We start from the raw sequence: 26,209 nt of genomic DNA on the forward strand, positions 1-26,209 counted from the left end.
CATCAAGAAATACCAAAAGTGGCCCTGGAAAGGGATCAGGCATCTCGCCCAGACTTGGACCAGCCCTAAAACCAAGGCTTGACTATGCCTGGGGCCAAGCACTGTCCCGAACAGCAAGGTGTCAGGGGTCAGGCAAACGTGGGGATCCGAGGAGGGGGGCCACGCAGTGACGGGGCAGACAGTGGAGACTGAGGACTGGGAGAGGGATGCTGCCACCCCACCAGCGCTGCTGCCTGGGGCTCATGCAGGGTGGTGTTTCTTCCCCTTTCCGCCAGCTTGTCTTTCCTCATCAGAGAAAACCCTATGACTCTGAGGGTGCCCAACTGCTGCCTTTTCAGCAGATGGAGATTTCTCTCCCACTGTGTAAGTCAAGGCAGCATTGCCCTTAACTGGGGGCATGGAGCTGAACTTTCCCAGCGCTGGAGAAGGCTGGCTCTGCTCTGACATGGTTTCCAGCTCTGTGAGCACGCTCCTGTGCCTGGGAGGCCATGACCTCCCCCCTCCCATCCAAAATATCCAAACCGAAAACATTTGTGGACAGTTCCTAACTTTCCCTTCCCTGCCGATGGAGCTGCAGCGGTACAGCTGGTCTGTTACCTCCGGGAGAGAGTGAGGGAGGTAAGGAGAGGGAGGGAGAGAGGGAGAGGGGGAGGGAGAGAGGGAGGGAGGGAGGAGGGAGAGAGGGAAGAGACAGGCAGGGAGCTCAGGTTACCACTGCCGCATCGCTGCCTTCCTTCTCGTCTCCCTCCGGAGACACGGACGGTCATGCACCGCCTCGCTCGGGATGGCTGGGCTGCAGGAGGATCGGCGGAGACTTCACAAACTGTAGCCGGCGGCTCCCGGTAGGAAGGGCAACCCGCCCGCTCGCTGCAGCTCCCGCGCAACACGGCCAGCGCCGCCGGAGGATGCTGTGCCGGCGTCTGAGGTCAGGAGGTGCCCGTTTCTTTCCATAACCCCAGCGGCGGGTACGACCGTGGGTGGGGGACTCCGTTCGCCCACGGATGCGCCCTTGGACCCGCATCACCGACTTTCCAAAACTCGCCAGCCTCCGCAGCTGGGTTAGGAGGGTTCGATAAGAGGGAGCAGCAGGTGTGACCCCACTTCAAAGATCGGGATCAAAGCCCAGACCTCCTCCCTATTCGGGGAAGTCACTCGCCCGAGCCGAGGGCGTGCGGCCCCACAGCGGCGTGGGGTTTGGCTGACTCGTCCTGAGCGGTTAGGGGTAGACTGATTTGATGGGAAGAAGGTAGTGTTAAATAATCCCATTTGCCAGAGGATTTTGGGTGTGTTTTAGCATGGGGAAGCATTTTGACAGCCTGTGAACCTGCCCCCAGATAATGACCAGGCTCAGTTAGGACAAACACAGGGCAATGTTTCCCTTGCTGTCCTGCATGTTTGCTGAGACCTTGGATAATGCTTAAAAAGAAGAAGGTCCATGAGGTGCAGGTAAGTATTTAGAAATGCAGCCATTGGGCCCGATCCTGAAAACAATACTGTGTATAATCAGCACTTTTAAAGCCAAGTAGTTATTTACGAAGCGTTTACCGGTGTGAGGGCCCCGCAGTGGGATTTCTGTTCCTCTGCTTTCTGCTTTAGCCCTGCTAATCAAAAGAGCTGGACGCCATCCCCCCTGCTTGGCATTTGGCACGGGGCTGGCGCGGTGAGGGGAGCCTGAGTGGCTGTCCCTCAGCTGTCTCTGCCCTGGGTGGAAACTAAGGGATGCCCAGGAACCTTATCCTCCAAAAGTACCAGATTGCCTCTTTAATGGACATGTAAATGTAACGATTTAGTTCAACCCTTGTATTGATAGGGGAAGACTAAATCTCCAAAAACCGACTAAAAAACGACTGTGCCAAGAGGCAGCATGAAACGAAAGGGCACAGAACGGCACGAGCACTGGACTCACCTCCTCTGTTCAAGTGCTGCCACAGCTTAAAATAGGGAAGAAAAACTCATCTGAAAGGTAGCGTCCTGACAAGTCCTCATCGCACAGTGATATTGGCAGGGCTGAGCACCTCTCTGTTTATGAAAGATTTAAGAGTGGCAATGGAATGTCTTTATTGGTAATTTTTCCCGTTCTGAATATATTTTGTACAAACTCCTTAGGTGTCTCTTCTCTGCAGTGCTCTTTTCCCTTCATCCTTTGTGTATCTTGAGATTGCTTCCAAGGGAAAGCAAGACCCTTATCATGTCTGAAATACCACTTTCAGGTTTCTTTTTCTTTTTAATTAAGATGAAAAATCCAACTTGTAGCACTATCTGTAAAGGAGGGTAGAATAAATAGTTTGTTTTGGGGGGGACACAAACGCCGTGCCTACAATTATTGAAGCACAATGCTCCTATAGCTCAGAGAACCAGGCTTTTGGAGTCAGCATTGGCAGCAAGAGTTTAAAGAAGAATTTTTCTCATTGCTTTATTTATTTATGAAGGTAAGGGAGTGGCTGTGAGTTGGATTTTGCTCCTATTCAGCACCAGGAATAACATGGGTTTATACTGGTTAAGGCTGCTTCGTTTCATCCCGTCATGGACAATTGCATATCTTTGGTGATATCCGGAGTTTGGAATACAGCAAGTAAAATAGTAATTGTAGTAAAATTGCTGATTCACGAGGCAATTCTTAAAAAAGTTAAATATGCTCATGAGCATCGGTGATAAAAGGAAGATGGAGGTGTTGTAGGAATAGGGGGAGCATTAGAAGAAGCAAGTCTATTAGCATTGAAGAGAAACCTGGAAAGGGGCGTTTGGTACGCAGGGGGTGAAGGGGAGACAGAAGCAGAAAGGAAGACTTTTAGGCTGAATGTTTGAAAAAAATGACTTCCAAGATGAGAAGTCCTTCTGGGAGAGCAAGGAGGGAGTGGCCCAGAGGCACTCCTGTTTTCTCTGCCTGCAAGAGAGTATGCCTCTTTGCTGGGTGCCTGCAAGTTGTGTTTGAATTGCCTGTAGAAATGGATTAAGTCAAAACTGTCTGAATATGCCACTAAAAAGGACAAAAAGCACCTGCACCAGGGGATGGACTGTAACGGCTGCCCTGTACATTTTCTCTGTGTTGATACTCTGAACTTTGCAACCAGGTGCCTGACAGCCCATGTCGCAACCTCCGGTGCAATATCTTTCTTCTCCCTGGAAAAGGGATGTGGCCTTACTAAATATCCAAGCTGACATTTTGGTGGGCTTTTTAGGGCCAGGATTCATCAAGAGAATTTTGCAGGCAGCTTGGAAAAGCAAAATGATATTTTAAAATAGAAGCAAGCTTTCCTGAGTTGGCTAAAGTCCCCAGAAATACATTTCTTTTTGACTCTTCATATGTAGCACTTCTTTCCTGTGACGTTACGGGAGCAGCTCCACATCCTGCCAAACTTTTTGCTGGTTTTGAGAGCAAAACTGCATTTTGGTCTGAGGATGCTGTTTGGCTTTTCCAAACGAATGTTATGAGCAAGTGCTCATGGTTGGGTGGATGAGACCAAGGTGCATCAAGAACTAATGGCTCTTGAATTTTTTTTAAATAAAGAGGAAGTTGCAGTCTCTGATTCAGAAGATCCCTGTGCCATAAACGCCTTCTCTCTGCGAGAATACACTTACCATGGTCTTTATTCTCCTTTAGGCATCGGCTGCCTGGGTAGTCTCAGAGACAGAACCCAGAGGCCACATGGGCCTCTTGTCTGGGCTGTTGCAAGCATTTTAGTAATGAAAACCTCCACACCTGAGGTGACACTTCTGTATCTGAACCGGAAAGACTGTGTATTTGAGTGGATGAGACCCATGAATGTCTGTTCTTTCCCTTGTAATAATAAAGATGCACCTTTTTAATGGGTGAATGTTGCATGTGAGGCTCCTCCTATGCCTGTGCGCTGCCTCTGAGAGAGCTGCTGTGTTAAGGTTATGTTTGTATGTGTATGCTGGTGTTGTGGAAAACCACCAAAACAATGCCTTCTGCAGTACAGAAAACATGATTCAGAGGAGAAAATGGTGGAAATTTTTCTTCGAAGAGGTAAGATGAAAGAGTTGCGTTGGGTCAGGTGGCTCCTCTGAATCCATCTGTGTCGTAGCACGAGGGAAGGACATCCGGGACAAGGAGGTGAATCTCTTAGGAACTCTTACTCTATTACTGGATTTTAACTAATTTTATATTTCAAAGTCTCATTTTTTGTCATGGTTTTTCATTGACTGCTGGGAAGAAAGTTTCTTTGCTTATTATAATGATACCAGTGTTTAGGCTGTGTTGGTCATGCTGCTAAAAACAATACAGTTGTATGCATATATCATTGTACATCCGTATTGTGTATATATGCATGGCATCTCATTGGGATTAATATTAATCCAGACTTTAACATACCGCTCCAATTAATGCTTTTTTTCCCCTAGAACTATTAAATTTAAAACCTGACTTTTTTCCACTCTTGTTTTTTTTTAAAATTATTTTGTTTATTTTCTTATTAAAATGCAAAGCCATAAATAAAGTCAGTCCAACCTTCTACAAAGAAGATTCAATCTGCTGTTAAAGTGACAGGGTCAATCAGCTAAATGGGTATTAATAACATGATTACAGAGCATAAGCCAGGCAACGTAGTAGTATTTGCAAATCAGTAACAGTAATGCTCTTTTTTTATGTGTTGTCCAATTGATCACCTACAGTTTGGAGACGGGGACTCCTGCCATGGGTCTGTGACCATGGGCAAATGGCTCACCTGCTCCCCAGAGCCAGCTCCCCGGACATAAAACACTCTGGCCTTTCTGGAGAGCCAGAGGCTTATTTAGGCACCAAAAACACCCACCCCTCAGAGCCCCTCCCCATGCACACCCCATCATGGCAGGTTGCAGGTAGTGCAGTGGTGCCTGGGGAGGAGCTGGGAAAGCTAACCCTGCCAGCAGCATTGCAAAAAATAAAAGGCAAAAAGCCAAAGAGACAAAAAATGAGGGGAAAAAAAAAAAAAAAGAAAAGAGAGAGAAAGAGAGAAAGGAAGAAAGAAAGGAAGAAAGAAAGACAGGGAGAGAGGGGATTTGGCTGTAAATAAAGTGCTTAGCAACTCAGACTTTAAATGATAGAAACTGGCACGTATGAAGTGGAGGAACAATGTCTTGCTTTGACTCGCTGACAGACTGACAAGAAGAGAAAATCCTGATAGCAAAAGCTGGTGAGAGGTAGCAGAGGGAAACAGGTTTTCTGTGGTCTGACAGTAAGGACAGCAGCAAAAGTTTTTCCCTTGTCCTGTACCCTTTACAGGTTTCCATCCTTCTTGTGTGCCAGTCTTGACATTTGGTTTGGGCAACGACATTATTAATACACGTTGGTGTAAAAACCTCCCTCTGAAAAGTGGCATTTTAAAGTGCCAGGAAGGAGACATTTAGCCTCATCGCCTCAGTGGCTGTTCACATGCAGTTCTTTCGGTCAGAAATGGCACCACTGGCTTGGGAGGCTCTGCGGAACGATGCCACCGAGCACACAGGGTAGGACAAGCCAGCCAGTGCCTTCAGGGGATGAGGGAGAGTAACCTGTCCCTGTGTGACCCTTTATTTTGAGTAGAGGTTCATCACCACTGTTTTCAGTAGTCCTGTGTGATACCTGAGCAGGTGCTGCTGTTTCTGACAAGGTCTGGTGGGCACCAGGCAGCGGCTTGCTCCAGAAGTTGGGGGGACAGCCAAAAGACACTGGGCCAGAGGCACCTGGATATCTGTCCCTGACTTCTGAGCTTGGGTTTAGGGGGAAACCCTGCTACCCATGTCTCTGCTCGTAAAAACAGCAGCCCAGCCACTGCTGAACCCACTGCCTCACCAGAGATGCCATCTTCAAGAGCTCCAAGCTGGCCCCTGCTTCTCTGAAATGCTTGCATTTAGGAAGAAAATAAATGTTTCTTGCTGTATTTGACATTTTCTTGTTATCCACGCACATTTAATCCCCCTTCATGTCCTGCTGAGCTTCTAAGAAAGCAATTTAGAAGCTTTATTCTGAGGAAAATCAAAAGTTAGCTGGTATTATTAGTACTTATACCAGGGCATGTTTCTTCTGAGTATTAGGAAAGGAAAATGGGAGTATTGCTGCTGACTTTAACCATGCAGCACTTGAGGTCATAACTCCTGTTTGTGCACTTAAGTCATGCCTCTGCTTGTATGTCTGCCTTGCTGCAGCTGTTTGCGCCTCTGTTTACAGAGTGGTAGCCCTTGCAGATGGTCAAAAGCGCTTCGGTTTGTTGTGCTTTGGGTTGTACCCTGGCTGATGGATGTGACCCCAATGCAAATCCAATGCCAATCATCCACTGAACTCAGTGGCATGGCTGTAGCTGTGCCCCAGAAAAATTAAGAAATCTATTTCTTTAAATTGATATTTTGAATCTGTTTCTCAGGGGGACTCTAGACCTACTTACCTCTCTGTGCCTCGGGCCACATTGCTTTTCCTCATCTGTATGGCATATGGTCTTGATCTCTTGGTGCCGTTTAGATAATGACACTCATTAACAGACCTAAAGGAGGTGTCACATCAATGCTGATGGAATAACTAGGCTTTGTCACAGGAGGTACCATGGCCCCGTCATTGTGCAACATGAAGGAGTTACACAAGGGTCAGTGGTGTGAACAGGGGGAACCTATAGCCGATCTTCCTTTTTGGCTATGTCCTACATCAAACATTTTGCAATTGGAACAAGAGGGGATGGGAAAAGCTTTGAGATAATTACAAACTGCAATTTCTAACTCAGATCAGAGAGACAACTCAAGTATAACTTCATGCAAAAGGACTTCCTGTAAAACCACAAAGATTTGTTTCAATGCTAAAACACTGGATGCTGTTCAAAATGACCTCTAGAAAAGAGATTGGTTGCTCACAGGTCTCCACTGCTTTCTGAACCCCCTCCTGTAGACTTAATGTTCGCTTCATGTTGACATCTCCAGGACTGTTTCATGGAGATCTGTGCATGCAGGCTGGAAATCTGGCATCACAGACAGTATTGTTTCTCAGATGCAGGCAAAGGAGGGAAAATATAGTGACAGTTAGTTTGGAAGCCACAGGCCTTGTCACACCTAACCTATGCTTATCTCTCTGTTGTAGAGCAACATTCTTTAGGTTGGATGGTGTTGGTTTTGATAATGCAGTCACACCCATGTTGACCTGTTGAGACAGAATGGAAGCCATTGTTCTCCATATGTTCTTCACATATAGCAGTTCTCCCAGCCAGTCAGAGGGACACAGTATTTACTTCACTCAGGAAGCTAAACCAGCTGTGCGCAGGTGGGGTGAGGGATGGGGCAGGGGCTCAGTGTCCCAGGGGGATGGAGCCAATACCAGGGTGGTTTAATTCCCTGATATACCAACTTAGGCGGTCCAAGGAACCGACCTGCCTGTGTTAATATAAAGTGTTTTTTTAACTTTTAAAGTTTTACCTATTCACCTGAAAACAAAAAGGAAATTGATGGTTTTAAGAGAAAAATGGCCTCAGCAAGAGGAAGCTGGTGGTCTCTCTGTCACCCTTTCCCTTGGTGTTCTTTCAGTAAATGCTAACCTTGTAGGATATTGGGAAGCTTGGGTTCTTGGGACACTGAGCCTGTACCTGTGCAAATGATCTTTTCCAACAGCCCCCCTTTTCATACCATGGACTCCCACTGGCCTCAGGGGCATCTGGGGAAACTCTTCCCATCTTGAGCTCTGAAGGAGAAAAAATTAAAGACAGGGTCACCACGTGAGATGCCTGAGTGCACTCCCACATGTTTGCTGAGTTTACCTGGAGAGAGGAATTTGGGCAACTGATGCTCTTGAGTATTTCTGAAAAGGTTTTAATGGATTTTAGTAGGAAATTGCTCTCAATTACTTTCTTAGTTCAGTATTTGAAGGACTTTTGTTTGTACGTGTTCTGGAATTCCTGTGACAGAGAAATGCCTTGAACAGTCTTGTGAGAGCCAGCGACAGGAGTGAACCTCTTCTGTAGCTCTGTTGTCAATCTCAGAACACCATCCTTTCCTGAAAACACTATTTTCGGCATAGTCAAGTGCTTCCTCCCAGAACATGAGAACAGATGCAGAGCAGGTTTTCATATAATCTTTTGTGTGTGTGTATGTGTGTATAGGTATGCATAGGCATATTCTCACACAATTTTACATATTTAATTGAAGTAATTTTTAAGTTAATCTCAAGACTACTGTGAGCTAAACATACAAGAAAAAACAGATCTGAGGAACACTCTATTTAAAGTTAATTTAGATATAAATGGCAGAAGAAATGAGAACTTTTGAAGTATTTTCAAAATTCATTAGTGAATCATTGCAAAAATGCGATTCACTGTGGGAGGAATTTCAGTAAACCAGGAGTCCAGTTCTACTTGTTTCATCTTTTTGAGAATACCGACTGAAGTTAATGGGACTATTCTTATGGGTAAAATGAGCTGGATTTGGTCCCAGGAACACCTGGCTGGACTTTCAATTGAACTTAAGCCTGCAACACAAAACCTTTTCATTGCTTGGAATGGGGAATGTGAGCAAAAGGAGGGCACTAACGTGGTTTTGGGGAGTCTAGGCATAACATTCCTGGTTGGAAGTCAGAGATCAAATTTCCATGAAATCTACTGCTCTGGGGGCTGTAAACTTGGTTTGCTGTATTTTTAGATGGGAAGCCAGATCCCATTCTTCATTAACAAGGGGGAAAACAGGAGGGAATGACCTCCCCCCTGGTAAAAATTCCCCCATTCTAGCACTCTAAAATAGTAGTTGGTGGGCCTGTGGGCTAATGGAATGAGTAACTGAAGCATTATACTATTCACCAGGTTAATTTATGGAGAGGTGTAATTTTTTTGGCACTATGACCTTTTTGGCTTTGCTTTGATAATTTTTCTCTCTCTCAAAATTTATGCTAGATTTGTAACCAGATATGCAGAACATTAATCTGATACAAGGATAAATGAAAGAACATTGTTGTTATTGTTTGGGTCTCGTTCACCTAGAAAGGAGAGGGGAGTACAGACAACCCCTTCTCACCTCAGCATGCCCTAGTGAGCCACCTAAACTCTGCAAAAGGTGAATCATCCAAATGATTCAAATCGTCTGACCCACTGTTGTTTTTTTTTTTTTCTGAGCAGCTAACCCAATGTAAAATATGTGACCCATGGCCCCTCCAACAAAAAGATCAGGAGCAGTTTCTGGGTTGGTGCAAGAGCTCCACAGGACACAAAGAAGATGAAGATGGGAGGAACCTGGCTGAATCTGCAAGCTGGACAGCACTTGCTGGCCCTGGGAGACAGACACTTTTCAAACAAATGCCTAAACATGGTATAAAAAAACCCCCTATTGCTGTTATTCTCTCTCATCTGGCATGAGCACATGTCTGCTGCTTCTCCACTCTTTGGCTTCTGAAAGCGCTGGTGGGTCTAAGTCATGGTTTGTAAGATGCTGAAAATGGGGAAGCATCAGCCAGGACAATGTGGTATACTTGTGGACAGGCTTGTGTGGATTTCTGAGAATATGCTGGCTTGGGGGGGGAGATTCAGGTAAGCAGGAATGTGAATTTGATTGCTGGCAGAACATCTTGTGGGAATGATACTAAGAGAAATGCATGTGGGCGAGTGCCCTGAAATAGGTAGCTTTCAATTAGAGACGACCTGGCATTGAATCCCTATGCAGGAAGTTTGGTATGCAGCATTGAAAAGAAGTAGGTATTTCTTTTTTTTTGTTAATGTGCTGCTCCTTCTTGTTTCTTTCAGATGGATTTCCGAAAATTCAGGCTGTTTGTTTGCTTTGTGGGGCTCAGCTGTGCTAGCTTCTGGTTTTTTTATGACAATACGACCAAATTCTGTATATTCTGTGAAAATGGCCAAGACTACGTATTGCCCACAGAGGCTTATAGGAGGAATGAAGGAAACTTCTTGCAGCTCCCGGATATCGACTGCGATAAGAACCCACCTTTCCTCGTCCTACTTGTGACATCCTCATACCACCATGTCAAAGCCAGGATGACCATCCGGCAAACCTGGGGGAAGGAGAGAACAGTCGCTGGCAAGCGCTTGGTGACATATTTCCTCCTGGGAAGCACTATGAATCTCATCCAGCAGGCTGATATTGCTGCTGAAAGCCAAAAGTACAAAGACATTATTCAAAAGAATTTTACAGACACGTATTACAATTTGACTTTGAAGACCATGATGGGAATTGAATGGATTCACAGATTTTGTTACCAGTCCACATTTGTGATGAAAACTGACTCAGATGTGTTTGTCAATGTTTTTTACCTCACTGAGCTTCTTCTAAGGAAAAATAGGACCACTAGATTCTTCACAGGCTTTTTAAAACTGCATGAGTTCCCTATACGGAGAAGAGGAAGTAAGTGGTACGTGAGTAGAGAAGAGTATCCGAAAGACACCTACCCACCGTTTTGTTCCGGGACTGGCTATGTTCTATCCACTGACATTGCTAGCCAGATCTATAATGTTTCAGAGAGCGTTTCGTTCATTAAACTGGAGGATGTATTCATAGGACTGTGCCTTGAAAAATTAAAAGTTCAGCTGGAGGAACTTCATTCGGAGCAGACGTTTTTTCCCCAAAAGATTAGGTTCTCTGTTTCTCGCTTTAAGAAAATCGTGCTGTGCCATGAAGTAGAACCATCTGAGCAGCTGAGCTACTGGAATCGCTTAGTGACAGAAAAATGAGGAGTGCTGTAGCACCTTCCCTGCTTGAATTAACAAAGTAAAATGCTCCGCATTTACAGGGATGCTCTTGACTCCTGCAAAACTCCCAATTAACTTTAGATCTGTCACATTAAAGACTTCTTTAACTGTTATTTTAATCTCCATTTCTGCCCAAGAACATGCAAACCTCTTTCTCTCCCATTCACTCTCACCCCTTTGCACCCCATCTCTATACAAGTTACAACTACTATTTTTCTCTGAAGCATGCAGGCCTGCAAACCTGCCCTCCAAATCTTGCTGCTACAGGACTGGGAACATTTCTGCAGTGCCAAACCAAAAGTCAAAGTACTTTTGTTCAGAAAAGAAAATTTGCACCCTCTTCCTGGTCTCCCCTGACAGATTGCTGCATTTGCACCCATCTGTCCAGGCATTTAAGAAACGGTGTTTGTAGCTGTCAGGACATTCCCCTCCTGGCATAGGGAACTGCAGCCCTGCCCTTGCAGCCAGCTCTGTGTGGGCAGAACTGTGAGCAGGCACAGATTCCTCCTTCAGTCTACACAAATGTTTTGCAGAGCTGGAAGAATTTGCCCATGCAGCGCTCTTGGGACAACCTTAGGTACTGCAGGTCACCTGGTGAACATGTAAGGCTACTGCATCTGTTTCCCTATACATGCCTCCTGCTGAAAATGATATGTGGTAGAGCTAGATCCATGCTCAGTGGAGAGTGTCCTGGTCTTTCTATTAAAATAGGCCCTGGAGACATCTTTTACATTTGTATCTCACTTTGATTGCTTGAAAGCTACTGTAAATGGCTTGCCAAGGCTGAACTAGAGTGACTTACGGTGAGCTAAAGAGATTTAGATGTTTTTTCCCTATGAGGAACTGGGTGTGTAAGGGAGAAGGCAGGAGGAATTTTCTCTTTTAGACAAGACCTAGTGGGAAAATATTCCCAAGTAATCATTCAGGCTGGGAGCGTCATTTCTTATTTCATTACCTAACAGACTCATGAAATCAGTAGGATGTTTGTTGGTTTCAGAGATAAGGAACTGAGTTTTTACAGTAGATGCTGTGAAAAATACTTTTGGGTTATGGGGAGAGAGAAAGGAGTTCATGAAATCATGCCTCATGCAATACTCCTATTTGATTTACTTTCATGCCAAGAAAAGTTCAGTTTTACCAGCAAAGAAGTATTGAATGCCTATACTATGCGTGAAAGGGTTTTTTCAGAGAGCAGTAAAAGTGGGGCTGCCCCCTAGGGGAAGATGAGCCGGGAGCTGAGGGGATCTGACAGCCAGCAGGGCTCAGCCCTGCACACCCATGCGAGGGAGCAGGACAGACCCAGGTGGCCAGGTCCAACCAAGAGTCTCGATCATAAGGAAGTATCATAGTGATGAGGTCGGTCTGAGGTCAAGCCAGTGATGGCCGGGCCCTGGTGATGACAGGTGGGGGTCAGGATCAGGCGCAGTGAGAGCAACCAGGGCCAGACACTGCCCTGTATGCGGTCCTGAATGCAGTAAAAAGCATGGAGGAAGGACAGGGAAAGATATTTTATTACTTCAGGGTTATTTTTGTTGTTTCTTTTATTTTTATTGTAGTTTGTGAGGACTGTCGAAGTGTTTCTTTTTACTTGCCTGTGCCTGTAGAGCAGGATAAATATTTTCAGCAGGAATATGCCTCATCCTGAAAAGTATTTTCTTCTGATGTAGAACAACCTGAGCTCGTGCACTTAGTTTTGACAACTGATGATGAAAGAAACAATGTTTTTTTATTTGGTAGAAGAATAATCTTCTTTTTATTTTAAGTTTCTTATTCAGAAAATAGCTGTGTATGTGGTGTTTGCAGGGATACGGCTATCCAGGTGGTCAGGTGGGTGACCAAGGAAGTGTTTGCCTTTTCCTAGTGCGTACCCTGTGCCCGGGGGTGGGCAGCGTCTCTCTGCCTCCCATTCCAACTTTGCAGGTGTATCCGCCCTTGGAGTCAAAGACCCGCTGAAGCACATCTACTTTTGCTGCTGCCTTCAGTCAGTGCGATGGGTCAGACTGATAAAGCCTAGCAACAGCATTTTAATCACTGCATCTTTTTGCCATTCGTTGCTGGTGTACCCAAGGTGCAAGCTGGCTATTGCTTTAATTTATGGAAAAATGTTGAGCATAAAGGAATGCTTCCTCACCTCACCTAGCTCCTTCTCTTGTAGGATAGAGGGTCTGTGAGCTGGGACAGCATAATGCAACCTAATATTCATCCCGGCCTCCTCTTGTTCTCTGAGGAGTAACCCTGCAGCCCCTTGTGGATCTCGCTTCCACCTCTGTGCCTGGTGCCAACCTTATCCTAGCCGGCAGGACCAGTCCAACCGTGCAGTTCCAGGGAGCCTGTATCTTGGCAGAATAGCTATTAATTTACATACGGATGTGTCGACTTCTTCACGTCCGCTAAGTGTTGAGATCCAAGACGTATGGCGGCACCTGGCTCCTGGGATGGTGCAGCTGCTGGTCTTCTGTCAGGCTGAGTTTGTGGCCAAAGGGTAAAGCTTCCCATTAGGAGACAGTATTTTGGGTTGCTTCCTGGATCAATGCCTGCTAGTGCATGGCACCAAAATAAGTCTTACCTGAGCCGTTTGTGGCTTTGTACTGTCATAAAAAAAGGTACACTTGAGGGCCAAGTTCTGTCAGGCTTTTATTTTAGTTCAGGATTTTTCCTAATTACTTGAATACAGTTACTAACTGGGAAGAGGGTGCTCTGATAATCACCTTTGCAGCTGCTACCACTCTATTTTTGGGGCTAAATTCATAGCTACAGTGCCATTGGGAATAAGGTCCTCAGGTGTGTTTTAAGAAACCATCCCATTCTAGGTACTGTTTCCAGGGAGTCTACTTGTAATTTCAAGTGACCCGTGCAAGATGTCTCCCTTTATTACTGCATTTGAAATATTTTGTCCCCACTGAATATATGTTGTTAAGCATCATAATGATCTGCCTATCTAAAGCATTTGGCTTTTCACTGCTAGATATCTGATGAGTAGCAAATTAGTCCAGGCTGAAATGTTACAGATTCAGATAACCTGTTCCTCTCCTTTTTGCAAATTACCTCCCCAAGTGAATGCTTTAGGTTGCTGCACATTATTTTCCTCAACATGATTTTCTTTGTGCTCGCATAAGTTAGAAATTGATTTCATAATTCTCTCCATTCAGTAGGTGGCTTTGAATAAGCATATAGTAAATGAATAGTTAATTACTTAAAATACAAGGTTATACTGCTGGAAAAGGTGATTTAAGAAAAGTAGATGATTGCATGTAAAGAAAATTAATTTATTTAAACAAAGCCACTGTGCTAGTCAGTTTATATGTATCAGGTGACTGAAATTAGCTTTTGCAGCTTAGGCCTCAGATCAGGATTTTTAACACAATCAAAATTGTATCAGTGGCCTTTTGCCAAATTTTGTGTATTTTCCCATGAAAGGCCATCACAAAAAAAAATCAGGAATATAACTAGAAGTGTAAACTCAATACTGCAGTGCACATATACTTATTTTGAAAATTTTGTATAGGTTAATAAAAGATTTTAGTCAATTTTGGGGCAGTTTATCTGTAAAAGTAATGCACTATCCTAATATTTTTGTGCTTTCTGGGTCAGATATCATTAAACCGGTTTTTTATGAATAGCTTTGGAAAGTTACTCTGAAAAGTTACTCCAGTGCTTCTCATTTAATAGGAAGGAGTGTACAACTTAACAGAGCTGATAGTGTATTAGAGTTGGTTAGAGCTGTGCATTTCAGCATACTCTGTTTCTTCTAAAACAAGATCAGATTTTGAATACAGAACAATGAATACATTTTTCACAACTCTATCTCATCAGCTAACATATTCTTGGTTTAGGTTAGGATTTTCAAAAATGTCCATGAAGGATTTGGTCACACATCTCATCTGATTCAGTATTACTGAGGAGGTATAACCCTTCCAGGCACTTCTGAGAGTACAGAGTAGATTTTTGCAATGAAACATTTGCCTTACATAAAAGCTGAATGGAACACAAGGGCTAAAACCGTCTGTAATGGATCTGACAGGAATGCTGCTCTTCTTGGTTTTGTGGGGGTTACTATAGAATGTTAATATAAAATGCGTGACAAGCTTGCGTTATTTGCATAGAACATGAGAATGTTGAGCTAACTATTCAATGTATGATATTTTAGTAAAGTATTTTGTTACCACAGTTTTGTGTGTTCGCTTATCTTTTCTGTTGTGAATGCATTAACATTTTGGGAGGTAGTCAAGTTAGGAGGCTTGCTCTTTTTCCAGTTAAAATGGCTCTATGAATCTATTGAATCATAGAATCATTTAGGTTGGAAAAGACCTATAAGATCATCAAGTCCAGCTGTAAACCTGACACTGACAAGTCCACCGCTAAACTGTGCCCCTAAGCACCACATCTACACATCTTTTAAGTGCCTCCAGGGATGGTGACTCAACCACTTCCCTGGGCAGCCTGTTCCAATTCTTGATAATCCTTCCAGTGAAGAAATTTTTCCTAATATCCAATGTAAGCCTCCCCGGGTGCAACTTGAGGCCACTTCCTCTCGTCCCACCTACCACTTGTTACTTGTGAGAACAGACTGGCACCCACCTTGCTACAACCTCCTTTCAGGTAGTCGTAGAGAGCAATAAGGTCTCCCCTCAGCCTCCTCTTCTCCAGACTAAACAACCCCAGCTCCCTCAGCTGCTCCTCAGAGGACTTGTTCTCCAGGGGCCCAAAACTGAGGTACAGCCTCACCAGTGTTTTGTACAGGGGCACAATCACTTCCCTACTGCTGCTGGCTACACTGTTTCCAAAGGAGGCCAGGATGCTGTTGGCCTTCTGGTTTACCTGGGCACACTACTGGCTCATGTTCAGCAAGCTGTCAACCAACCTGTTCTGCTGGGCAGCTTTCCAGCCGCTTTTCCTGAAGCATGTAGCACTGCATGGGGTTGTTGTGACCCAAGTGCAGGAGCTGGCGCTTAGCTTTCTTGAATCTGAATCTGTTGAATTTTCTTCCTTTCTCTAAATGCCTTAGTATGTACATCGTAAAATGACTGATTGGTTCCTCTTCCTAATGCAAATACACAATTCCCATAAAAGAGAAAGAGATCAAGAATGGGAGTGCTTTCCCAAGTATTAAGCATCAATCCTGCTATGTTAGCCACTCTTGCCATTAAAAATCTACACATAGTACACCTTTAAGTAAAACACACCTTAAAACAAAACTTTATAAACAGGCTGTAATCTGATTTCAGAATGTTTTTTACAAATGACAAGAGTGTCAAATGCAAGATTGTTAAAACCATAGCAAGGGAATTGATAAAAGACAATTTTAACTACAGCTGATACCTTTCGGAAGATCAAGATCCAACCTGAAATGGTTTTGCCTGTGTCTCCATAGCCAGCACTGTTTGACTGTGGCTGAGTGGCACACTCTGTGGGACCTGGAAGCACAGCGCTGCTCCCATATGACTTAAAAGGGAAATGTCAAATAACTGAAGGCAGCCTGATTGTTTGCCAAACACAAGCACTTATGAACTAAAAACCATAACTAGAAAAGGTTTCCCTTACTACCTTTATCTTTTGTTTTATCTTTTTTCCTCACCTACCTTTCTGGTGTATTTTGCTTGTTTGTCTGCATCTGGACTTAAATTCATTAGCTCATTCCACCAATGTATTTCCAAAAGTATCTGCAAATATTATCACACTGGATAGAAGAAAGCATCTGAGTGACAGGACTTAGGTGTGTGCAGTACATAGGAGATCCAGCCTGAAAAGAGAGACTTGAATTTGTACATGTTCTGGTTGAGCAAATAGAGATCTTTTCAAAGCCTAGTAATACAGTGGTTTTAAGGCTGTCCTTCTAAAAAGTCAGTCAAGTATATTTTCACTGCAAAATGTAATCGGACAATTTCAGTGGTTGGGAAGTAAACTTGTTTTTTTAATGCTTCACAAATTCAAAAATGCATTATTTTTGTGGGGAAAAAAATCCAAGTCCTTTCTTAGAATCCCTCCAACTGAACCATGTACACAATATCCCTTGTGTTCAGCTACTGACCTAAGCTGACCTCATTTAATTTATGACTTTGGGTACAGGGATAGAGGCCTGGGTAATCAGCTTCCTATTCTTTTGTCACCAAAAGCACTTAGAAATCACAGCCGCCCTTACACTTACAAACTGTCGGCGTACAGCTGTAGGCGCAGAATGTCATAAATTAGTTATGTGGTGTGATTTACACCTCCAGCTTGTAGATCTTCCAGGCAGCAATATTCCCTTCATGTTTAATTTAATTGTTATTGCTGGAACAGCAGTTGTAAGTAAATGTTTGACTCCAGTACATAAAGGGACCTGCAGCTTTTACATGTGTTTCTCCTAGTAAAGGTTCAACGAGGGAATTAAAAAGAAGAGTGAGCTGAGCCGGGAGGCAGGGGTAGGAGTGAGCTGTGGTGTGCGTGCATAATGCAGCTTGCTCCTGCTAGAGCTGAGGAGGCGGCAGAATAGCAGCGCTTGTTGCTGGCTAGGAGGGCGAGGGTGTGCAATGCACCTCTGTCTGCATTTACCCCCCTAGCCCGTTTTGCGGATCCCATGCCCTTATGCTGAGGCCAAACCCAGCATGCCTTGCAGGTATAAGTTAAGCAGCAGGAGGTTTGTTGCTGGAGGTGACAGTAGCTGAGCAATATCACTTCCTCCGTCTTTACTGAAGAAAGTACTGCATGGGATAGGGGAGAAGAGGAGACTGGGAACTTTAGCCTGTAAACATGTCAGTCTTCACTGCATTCTTGAGATCTTTCAGTACTCAGCAGTTCTCGAAGGTTTTAGGGAATCTTATTTTATATATGGGTGTGGCAAAGGAAATAGCTGAATATAAAAAGAAAGCCAAAATACAGCAGTGATCAGGAACACTTCTATTACTCTGCCACATAAAGAGAAGTTGAATATCTGAAACCATCTCTGCCGGGAACTTATGTTTTCTTACTGCAGAAAGGCAGCTTCCAGTCCCAGACTCCGTATGACAGACACAGTGCATAGGAGGCATTAATTTCTAAGACAAAAACCCTGCCATTTCTACTTGGTGATCTTAACTGAATGCCCAAAGGGAGGAGTAAGATGTCAGCCATAAGTATGTATTTCATGCAAATGCAAAAAAGACACAGCTTTTCCAAAATAATGCCTACTTTTATGGTGATAATCTGCTCTCTCATCATTGCAGTGTCAGTTTGGATCGGGCCTTCAGGTCACTAAGGGAATCATAGAATCGTTAAGGTTGGAAAAGACCCTTAAGATCACATTCATTAATATTCTGTTTTCAGAGGTGTAAGTATTAACATTTCCCATAACTGGCAACCTTGCAAAATCATCAGGAAGGAAAGAAAAGGGGTATAATTTCATATTTCCATGGTATTTTTCCTGGCATTATCAGAGAAGCTCTGTGGGATTGGGATCCCTGGGCATAGTGCTTGTGCACTGTTCATGTCCGGAGCTGGACTTACCGTGCACTGGTGGATGGGTGTTGAGCACACCAGTTTTAAAGGAGCTCTGGATAGATTTGCACTTTGCCTGAACTCCTTGAAGAATCTGGCTGTGCACATAAAGTTCAGGAAGGAGTCTAAAATCATGACCCTGAGCAATAATGAAAAATGTAATGGTGATTATAATGAGTGTAAAGAATTATGTTTACATTTTCTTGGCACGCTACCGTACATCGAAAAGTTCCTTAGAATAAACTGAATGATAACTAGAGCAATTAAGCTAACTGTTTGGACCAGAGCCAAAACATTTCTAAAGCTAAAGAAAATGTTGCCAGGGGAACTGATGTATTACAGAGCGCTAAAAATTTCCTTCTTAGATTTACACTCCTCCTAACAGCACCAATGCTGCAAATTCTTTCATTCTGTGATAAACTTTCTTACTTACTCATTGTTGCCTGGGCTCCATGATGAATGTCTTCATCTACGGTCCCTGAATTCTGACATTTTCATTTTAGCAGCTACAACTCATCACCGATTTCAGTGCTGGAGAGGAGGAATGCACCTGCCAAAGGGGAAACATGGAATGCGGTTCAGAAGGAGTGTGGGCAAGAAAGTACTGGAGAACTGCATTCCAGTTGTGCAGATTTATTAAAGCCAAATAAAAACTGCGAGGACATTAATGCAAATAAAGTGTTTAATCCTGTGGCCCCCTGTGTGTGAAAGTCTGGAAGAAGATTATATCCAAAATTTTCCTCATTAAGGACCCACAGCAATTCTTCACAGAGTTATGGCTTTAAAATAACCAGCAAGAGATCACTGAAGAAAAAAGTCTGAACCAAAAAAATCAGTTGAGCCATACTGACGTTAATAGGCTTTTGAGGATTTACCCAGGCCTCGATTCACAGTAGCATCACTTAATGAATCTTTAAGTCAAGGCAAAGATGACTTTCCTTCCTAGGAAGAAGGTAGAACAGGATTCCTCAGATCAATATGAAACATCTTCCATTGGCGGGTTTAGTCTCAGTCAACTTTTGCAGCCTAAAACAGCATGTCCAGTCTAACCCATTCTTTCAGACTACTCTGTAATCAGAATAATGAGGCAGGCCTAACCAAAGGATGACAAATCTTGCCTGCCTCAGGCCCTCGTATCAGGATAGCTGAAGCATCATCTGGTAGTGGGTTTATATCTTTAATGACTACAAAAAAATCCTTGATAAATAGTTTGGGATAGATGCTTGTGTCTTAGCTGGCTAGCAGTAGCTGAGGCAGGGGTCCTGCATGCTGTGTGTGGTTACTGGTATTCATAAGGATTGCAGGTCCTCTGGAAGTGCCCCCACAGCCCTACTTTGTATCACGTCAGCTATTCAATGGGGTTGTCACAGGATACTATCAGCATCTTTCAGATAACCAATAAATCTGTCCATTAATTCTATTTTGTTCACTCAGCAAACCATTTTTTACAAACTGAGGTTTCTTTTAAAATATGGAGACAAACATTACACTATTGTTTGTACAACAGAGGGACATTTGTGGTATCCTAATTTTTCACATAAATATATATGTAGTAGACAGCAAGGACCCCAGATTGCACTGAGCCTTCACTGCGCTTGATGTTGAAAGCAGAAATGTGCCTCCTGAGTTCTCATACCCTACAAAGTGGGAACAAGGTGGGGGAAAATGTATCTCAACGGTCACATAAGTAATCGAAAAAGGAAATGCCATGGCCCTGTTATTTCTAGAGCTCTTCCTCTAGTATATTTGAGTCCTGATTAGGGAGAAATGTGAATCAAAGCTTAAAACTGTGGTGAGTCTTCAATCTTTTAACAGATTAATAAAGATTTAAAAACTAAAGCTTGTGAGAGGAGAGGGATCTGTGTACCTCACTTGACTTCTACAGCTAACACTAATAAAATCTGTTTTGAATGAGAAACAGTAGAGAAAAGGTGTAAGAGCATAAACAGAGGGGAAAAAAAAAAGGAGTCAGAGTTTGAAAAGTTATGGTTTAGCATCTCTTTGACCTGGTCAGCTACTAGAGAGGAGCGTCCTGCAGGCATCAAGATAGAGAGAGCTAATTCAGTCACTAGGTCAGCTTGCCTCCTACCTTAGTCTTTTCTATCCATTTCAATTCTCCTTCATTAGAGAGAAGAACATTTTTTTTTTTTATTGGGAGCCATTTCTTAAAGCCTTTGTAATGTTCAAACCCCTTTTCAAGCCAGTTTCCATGGGGAAATGAAAAATTTTATTCCTGTTTCTAGCACTGACCTCAAGTCAACTTTAATATTGTATTTGTAAGTGCCTCTTCTCTGCTATTTTAATGCTCACACCCCCGATCATATTTTCTTTAACTCAGTTAAATAAGCTAACATACAGCATGGAAATGTAGGGACTGGTCATCTCCTCTGCTGCATTCTCAGTCATTAGAAGTAATTAGAAATGAAGGTGACTAAATGCTCTTTGTTTTCCATCATGACAATTTGCCCAGTTCTCCTGTGAGAAAAAATAAAAAATTACACTTACAGCCACAGTGACAATGACAGCAGGCTTCACTAAGTGACTCTCAGAAAGTCCATTTCACCTGGAGCTTCTTGCAAGGGTTTGCTCAGCAAGCTGTATAGATGTATGTTTCAGACTAACACACCCTAGGACAAAAAATGTTGAGGGTTGCTCCAGCAGTTTACACAGTCTATACACCATACAGAAGAAATTATGTGATGCGCAAAAAAGAGTTTGGAAGGGTTGGGGGAAAAAAAAAAAAAAAACACCAGCAAAAATCCTCCTACTCACAGGCAGAAGAAAAAGGAAGAATTGGAAAGAAGTGCCTAAAGAAACTGGAGTGGGAGGCAGGAATCTGCCTGGTATGCAGGCTGATGATTCACAAAATTATTTCCATTTGCATCAGGCTGGCAAACTCAGGACCTGATCTTTTGAACTGTCATGAGATTGTGTAGTCTTGTACGTGCACGATGTTCTCAGCAGTTGGGGATTTGGACACTTTACTGTGCTGTGCAATGTCTTATCCCACACACTTCCAAACCAATGCCAATGCCTGTATTCATCACGATATCACAGTGCATTAAGAAAGTCAAAGTACAGAAGGAATTAACAAGTGAGAAATAATTAGTAAAATATTAATACATGTATTGGTTGCTTAAACCGTCCCAGGGAAAAGAAAGGATATTTGAATCCAGTCACTGTACACCAGATTAACCCAGGAGGATTTCAGCTGATGAAGCCAAGCCAGTGAGTGTGTGGGTGGAGGTGGCAGGTGCTCTCATGATGACTCCCACTGGTGTCAAATCCAGAGCAGGATGAAAACACAGTGGATGCTCTAGGCCACAATGCACACAGTTCCTGATGTGGGCTTCAGTATGTCCACTCTACATTGAGGGGATGGGAATGAAACACCTATGACTGGGCCCAGCAGAGTGGTATATGCCTCTTTATGTGCGTACACACTTAAGGATATGGCTAATCTACAGACCATGACAGACTGGAGTGTGGTAAAGTGACAGCTGATCAGCCTGTGATTAGCTAGTGTTGTAACAACAGCTGTAGCACAGGTGCAGCAACATGACATCCAAAGGGACATTGATAAACTTGAGGACTGGGCCAACAGAAACATCTTGAAATCCAGTGTGAAGAAGCACAAAGTTCTGCACATCAGATGCAACAACCTTGAGGTACAGGCTGCAGTGGTAGGGCCTAAGTGACAGTGGGTAGAAATCTTGATTTCTTGAGAAAATTTCTTGAGACCTGGCTGAAATAAACACCAGGGTAAATACAAGCCAACAATGCCCTCTCACTGCAAATACGGCAAACCATGTACTAGGTCACATTCTGAGAAGTGTTGCCAGCAAATTCAGAGAAACTATTATTCTCCTCTACTAGACAAGTCTGGAAATCTGTGTGTGGTTTTGTGCCCCTCAGTTCAAGTTGGAAGTAAAGAAGCTAGAGATGGTCCAGTGGCAGGACGTCAAGAGGACAACGGTCTAGAGCACAGCACTGGTAAGGAGATGCTGAGGGAGTAAGGCTTTAGTGGGGCAGAGAAGAGGTTAAGGGGTGATCTAATAGCAGCTTAAATCTACCTAAAGAACAATTACAAAGATGACAGAGCCAATCTCTCCTTGGTAGTGCAAATGATAGTTTTGTAAGAATTTAAAAAGCATTTTTACAAAGAGTTATCTTTATTAAATCAAGCTGAAAATCCAGTCAATCCATTTTAACTTTCTGCACTTTTCCTACTTGGAAAACAGAATCGGCGTATTAGATGTTTTCCCTTTTCTTCCTCTTTTCTTCCTCTAGGTGTATTTGTATGGAAATCAAACTATACGTAGAAGGTATTTCAAGAACACTGTTATGAAAGTAGGGCTGTTAGTTGAACAAGAGTGTGAGATTTTAGACTTTAAAAAAAGAAATATTTGGAAAAGCAAGGAAGCAAAAAGAAAAATATACAACTGGTCAAAAAACTTCCTGCAGGCTTCATAGCTTTTTTTTTTTTTTTTTTTTAAAAAGTCAGGGTGATATTTTTTCTAATAAAGCAAAGTTTTTGAAATTTAATTTTGGAAATTCATCAAAATTCTCCAAACAGTCTGTTCCATTTGCCTTTGCTGAACTCAACATTTTCATTTTGAGTCAGTGTGGTGTTAATATGTACTTGCTAGAACTGTTACCGTGTTTAGTAGGAAATATAGTTCAGGAAAGTCATATGTCCCTTCTGTATGATTTAAGCTTCCCAGCAGACGGACTCATCATAAAAATCTGATGTGTCCCATCAGTTCAACCCACTGACCAATGACGGCGTAATGTGAAGGTTGCTGTTCAGCTCTCAGAGAAAGATGAAGGCTGCAGCCATTGAAAGAGCATCTCTCATGAGGCATACAGCTGCTTTGGTGAACACACACGATTGTCTAAGTGACATAAAAAGGTGTGATTTAACTGAGCAAACAAACACAATCTATTTCAAAATTAAATGAAATTATTTAATGAACATTTTCCTAATGTAACCTTAAAAATTCCCCAAAATAAAAACTGAAATGAGGAAAGGAATATGAAAATATAAAAGGGGAAAAAAAGAACACTTGGGGACTCTATTTTCCATTAAGGAGTGGAAAACTGGTTCAGTTTTCTCCTCAGCTGCTTATGAAGTTTCACAGTAAGGGCCCATTTTGCCAGGCCCCTGAGGGCACCAGTGGGCCTGACCCTCCCTTGGCAGACCCACAGGGCTCCCCCCCCCCGCCCACAGCCGAAGGCCCACGTCAGCCACCCAGGGCCGTGGGCCCCTGCCCCGGCAATGCCTCAGCCTGCCCCTGGCCCTGTCCCCTGGATGGGCCCCTTGGCACTATGTTGTGGCCTTGCCTCCAGCCCTGTCCCGGCCCCATCTCCTCAGCTCCTGACTGGGCCCTCTGGACAGACCCTGGCCCTGGCTCAGCCTCTCACCCTGTCAGGGCCTGCCGATGGACCCCGACACCCCCGGCTGTGGGTGACAGCACCTGTCAGTGAGGGAACAGGTGGCTTGGGGCCTATGGGCGGGTGCTTCTGCCCTCTGCCACATTGCCTGTCACGCTGTAGCAGTGGGACGAGCTCCAGCCTTGGCACGGGGCACCGGGACACTCACCTGTGCAGTTATAAACCAGGGAAAATAAATCCTGCACCTCCCATCATGCCCCAGCAAGGTGGTGTGGCCGAGGACATCAGACAGCAGCGCCCATCCAGTTTTTCAAGTTGGGACAGCATGAAGTTTGCTCCCATGTGTGGCTCATCGTCTGTGCCTTGCTTCCTCCTGCAGGAATGGTTAAACATTAACACAGTGATAGGCGTATTTGAGCAGGGGAAAGGAGAGGCAACCCTTACCTCACCGTATCACGGGAACAATGTCAGGGCAGACGCCCGGCTGAGAGTCGGCAGAGGTCAGTGCTCCTTCCCGGTGGCACCACCGGCAGCCAGCCCCTCTGCCTGAGGGAGGTTTCCCCGGGGCGAGGAGACAAGGGCTGGCCTGGGGCTCCTTGTTTTGAACAGTGCCAATCTCCTCCTGCGTCCCCTGAGGCGGAGGGTGCCAGCGGGGCCTGCCATCAAAAGGAAAGCGGTGGGAGACACCCTCTCGGCGCCTGGGGAAGTGATCCAGGTAACCCCTCCAGAGCCATTATTTGCTTCCCAACAGAAGGAGCTGGCAGCTGAAAGATAATTTAACCCTCTCCCCTGCTCCTGCCTCAGCAGGGAAGCCTGCCCTGGGCCAGCAGCAGTGGGGTGAGCTGGGGCATTTTGTGATCCCCATCTCCTGCTGTGCCCCCCGGCCTTTGGGGTTGGTGTCCTCCACATCGCGGGGTCCCCAAAACATCAGAGCCCTGCTCTGTGCCAGGCTGGATCCGGCTGCTGCTCCCTTAGGAAGATATTATCAATATTATCCCCTTGCCTCCAGCGTGGATGCGGAAGGGAGTAGGCTCAGAGCCATGCTTGGCAGCGCTGGTGATGTGAGTCTCCCCGCGCACCTGCAGAGAAGGTGAAAAGCAGCTCAGCCCAAACCCCAGGTATTTATTTCATTGTTGACCAAAATATCCTGTTTCATCTGGGGATTGGGTAATATTTCCTGGCCCTTTAAAAGTCCATTCTGAAACAAAGTAAAACAAAACGTAATAGATCCTTTCCTGTCTTGCTTTACTTCACCCCAAGCTATTAACTGATTTTGGGCTGAATTTGGGCAAGTTTATTCTTCTCCATAAAACTTCGCTCAGCTCAGCTTGCATTGGTGCAGCTGGTTTTGTATGTGGAGGTATGAAGGCTGCTGCCCTAGCTGGTGGGGTCCTCTCCAGGCCTGTAGATCCTGCCTGGGATCATGAAAAGGACACAGCCCTGACTTTTGGATTTGTTTCCTGGTGCTTGACATAGGCTGTTTCACTTCATATGACAGATACTACTAACTCTTAAAAACTACTGACTGATTCATGTACATGCTGAGAGCTGTTACAGTGGCAGAGTAAGGAGAAATCCCTCCAAGCTATGCATGGCGACCGTCCCACCCCAGCTACCTGCTCAGGACTCCTCCGGACATGAAACATAGAAGTGAGAAAAAACCAAAACCTTCCAAAATCAATTGGGCAAACCCAAACCAGACTACAAATTAGTCTGCTTCCCAAGACGCAGGTGAAGAAATCAGCCCACAGGTTCAGCTTAAATGTTGATTATTTGATATGGCTGTGCCTTAAATTCACAGGGTAAACTGAAAGCTTGTAAAATGGGAAAATGCAGAGCAAGCTGCCAGCTGAGCTGGTCAGGTGGCAGATGCTGCAGTAAACTCAATGAGATCCCTGCTTAAAGCACTGACCAGTGAACAGAGCTCTAGTAAAGCTTGATGCTGCAGCTGAACATGCTTGGAAAGACAGCAAAAATATTTTGTTTTTTGGTTGCAGTGGCGCAGCAGGCAGGGAAGGTCTGGGTGGGGGGGCATTCTGCCCGCACAGGCACCCCAAGAGAGGCATTGCCACCCACCCCTGTACCATACTACTACCACTGCTTTCACAAAAGCCCTGCTGGGAATCAGTGCAGGGTCTTCACACAAAACTGTGAAATTAACTGCTTGCTTAAGGGCAGCAAAACAGCTGGGTCAAGGCTTTCGTGTTTTGCACCTTGGTGTGGTTTTGGTCTTAGCAAAAGGGTTGTTAAAAAAGAATGATTGTTACAGGAAACTCAGGGTGTATTTGTGGTGATACTACTATTTCTGCATTGCATTGCATAGAGCTGCCATAAAGAAAACCCCTGGACTCAAAAGTTTCCTGACAAAAGTTTGGGCTGGCCACAAAAGCACATCCTCTGGCCCATGTCCCCTTCATGAAGGCAGGCTTCAATTTCTCAGCTGAGAAGTTTGTAAACCAAGTAGTGCAGTCAAACTCTCTCCCACATATTTTGAGGGGGAGGAGAATAATATCACATAAGTGAATCACAAACACTGGAAAAGCAGAAAAAGCAGAAGTAGGGTGATGGCTCCTACCCAAGCTCTGTATCTTATCTCTGATCATGGTGCAGAACTCGTGGTGTTTTATTTTGGGGTGTAAGAGGTGCTCTCAGGTTCAGAGAAATAGTTCTGAGGACCCCCTTTGCACTGGCAGCCTTTCTGAGCGCTCAGTCTGGGGACCTGGGAG

The 26,209-nt window shown here is 44.3% G+C and overlaps 2 protein-coding genes and 1 long non-coding RNA gene across 15 annotated transcripts in view; 2 read left to right on the plus strand and 1 right to left on the minus strand.

The window, feature by feature from the left end:
• The first annotated feature begins 689 nt into the window (after window positions 1–689).
• On the plus strand, window positions 690–14,804 carry B3GALT5 (beta-1,3-galactosyltransferase 5). Its single transcript, XM_064472037.1, has 3 exons — window positions 690–965; window positions 9,057–9,246; window positions 9,678–14,804. Exons 2-3 carry the CDS (start codon window positions 9,154–9,156, stop codon window positions 10,617–10,619), a joined length of 1,035 nt encoding a protein of 344 aa, XP_064328107.1. The 5' UTR covers window positions 690–965; window positions 9,057–9,153; the 3' UTR covers window positions 10,620–14,804.
• On the minus strand, window positions 2,295–23,867 carry LOC135316902 (uncharacterized). Of its 6 annotated transcripts, none has more exons than XR_010376099.1 (7): window positions 23,692–23,867; window positions 18,523–18,639; window positions 17,784–17,846; window positions 16,217–16,377; window positions 9,877–10,038; window positions 7,579–7,633; window positions 2,295–7,099 (listed from the first exon to the last, which is right to left on the minus strand). It is a non-coding gene; the product is annotated as an uncharacterized LOC135316902 (long non-coding RNA). The 6 variants fall into 6 exon arrangements; XR_010376104.1 differs by lacking the exon at window positions 17,784–17,846 and adding an exon at window positions 18,099–18,228; XR_010376102.1 differs by lacking the exon at window positions 17,784–17,846 and adding an exon at window positions 20,595–20,684.
• Window positions 23,868–23,907: 40 nt separating this feature from the next.
• The window catches only part of IGSF5 (immunoglobulin superfamily member 5), a 34,360-nt gene continuing 32,058 nt past the window's right edge, over window positions 23,908–26,209 (plus strand). For 3 of the 8 annotated variants that reach the window (XM_064471980.1, XM_064471961.1, XM_064472017.1), the window contains exons 1-2: window positions 23,908–24,198; window positions 24,493–24,601. The gene's annotated coding sequence lies outside the window, so the exon portion shown is untranslated. The remainder of the gene's footprint in view (window positions 24,199–24,492; window positions 24,602–26,209) is intronic. The other 5 variants (XM_064471970.1, XM_064472008.1, XM_064471990.1 and 2 more) reach the window with 3 other exon arrangements.

This window comes from Phalacrocorax carbo, chromosome 1, assembly GCF_963921805.1.
Source record: "Phalacrocorax carbo chromosome 1, bPhaCar2.1, whole genome shotgun sequence".
NCBI lineage: Eukaryota > Metazoa > Chordata > Aves > Suliformes > Phalacrocoracidae > Phalacrocorax > Phalacrocorax carbo.

Coding starts and splice junctions, on each gene's coding strand:
- B3GALT5 (XM_064472037.1), top strand. CDS start 9,154: ATGAAGATGGGAGGAACCTGGCTGAATCTGCAAGCTGGACAGCACTTG. Junction 9,247..9,677: donor CAAACAAATGCCTAAACATG/GTATAAAAAAAC, acceptor TGTTTCTTTCAG/ATGGATTTCCGAAAATTCAG.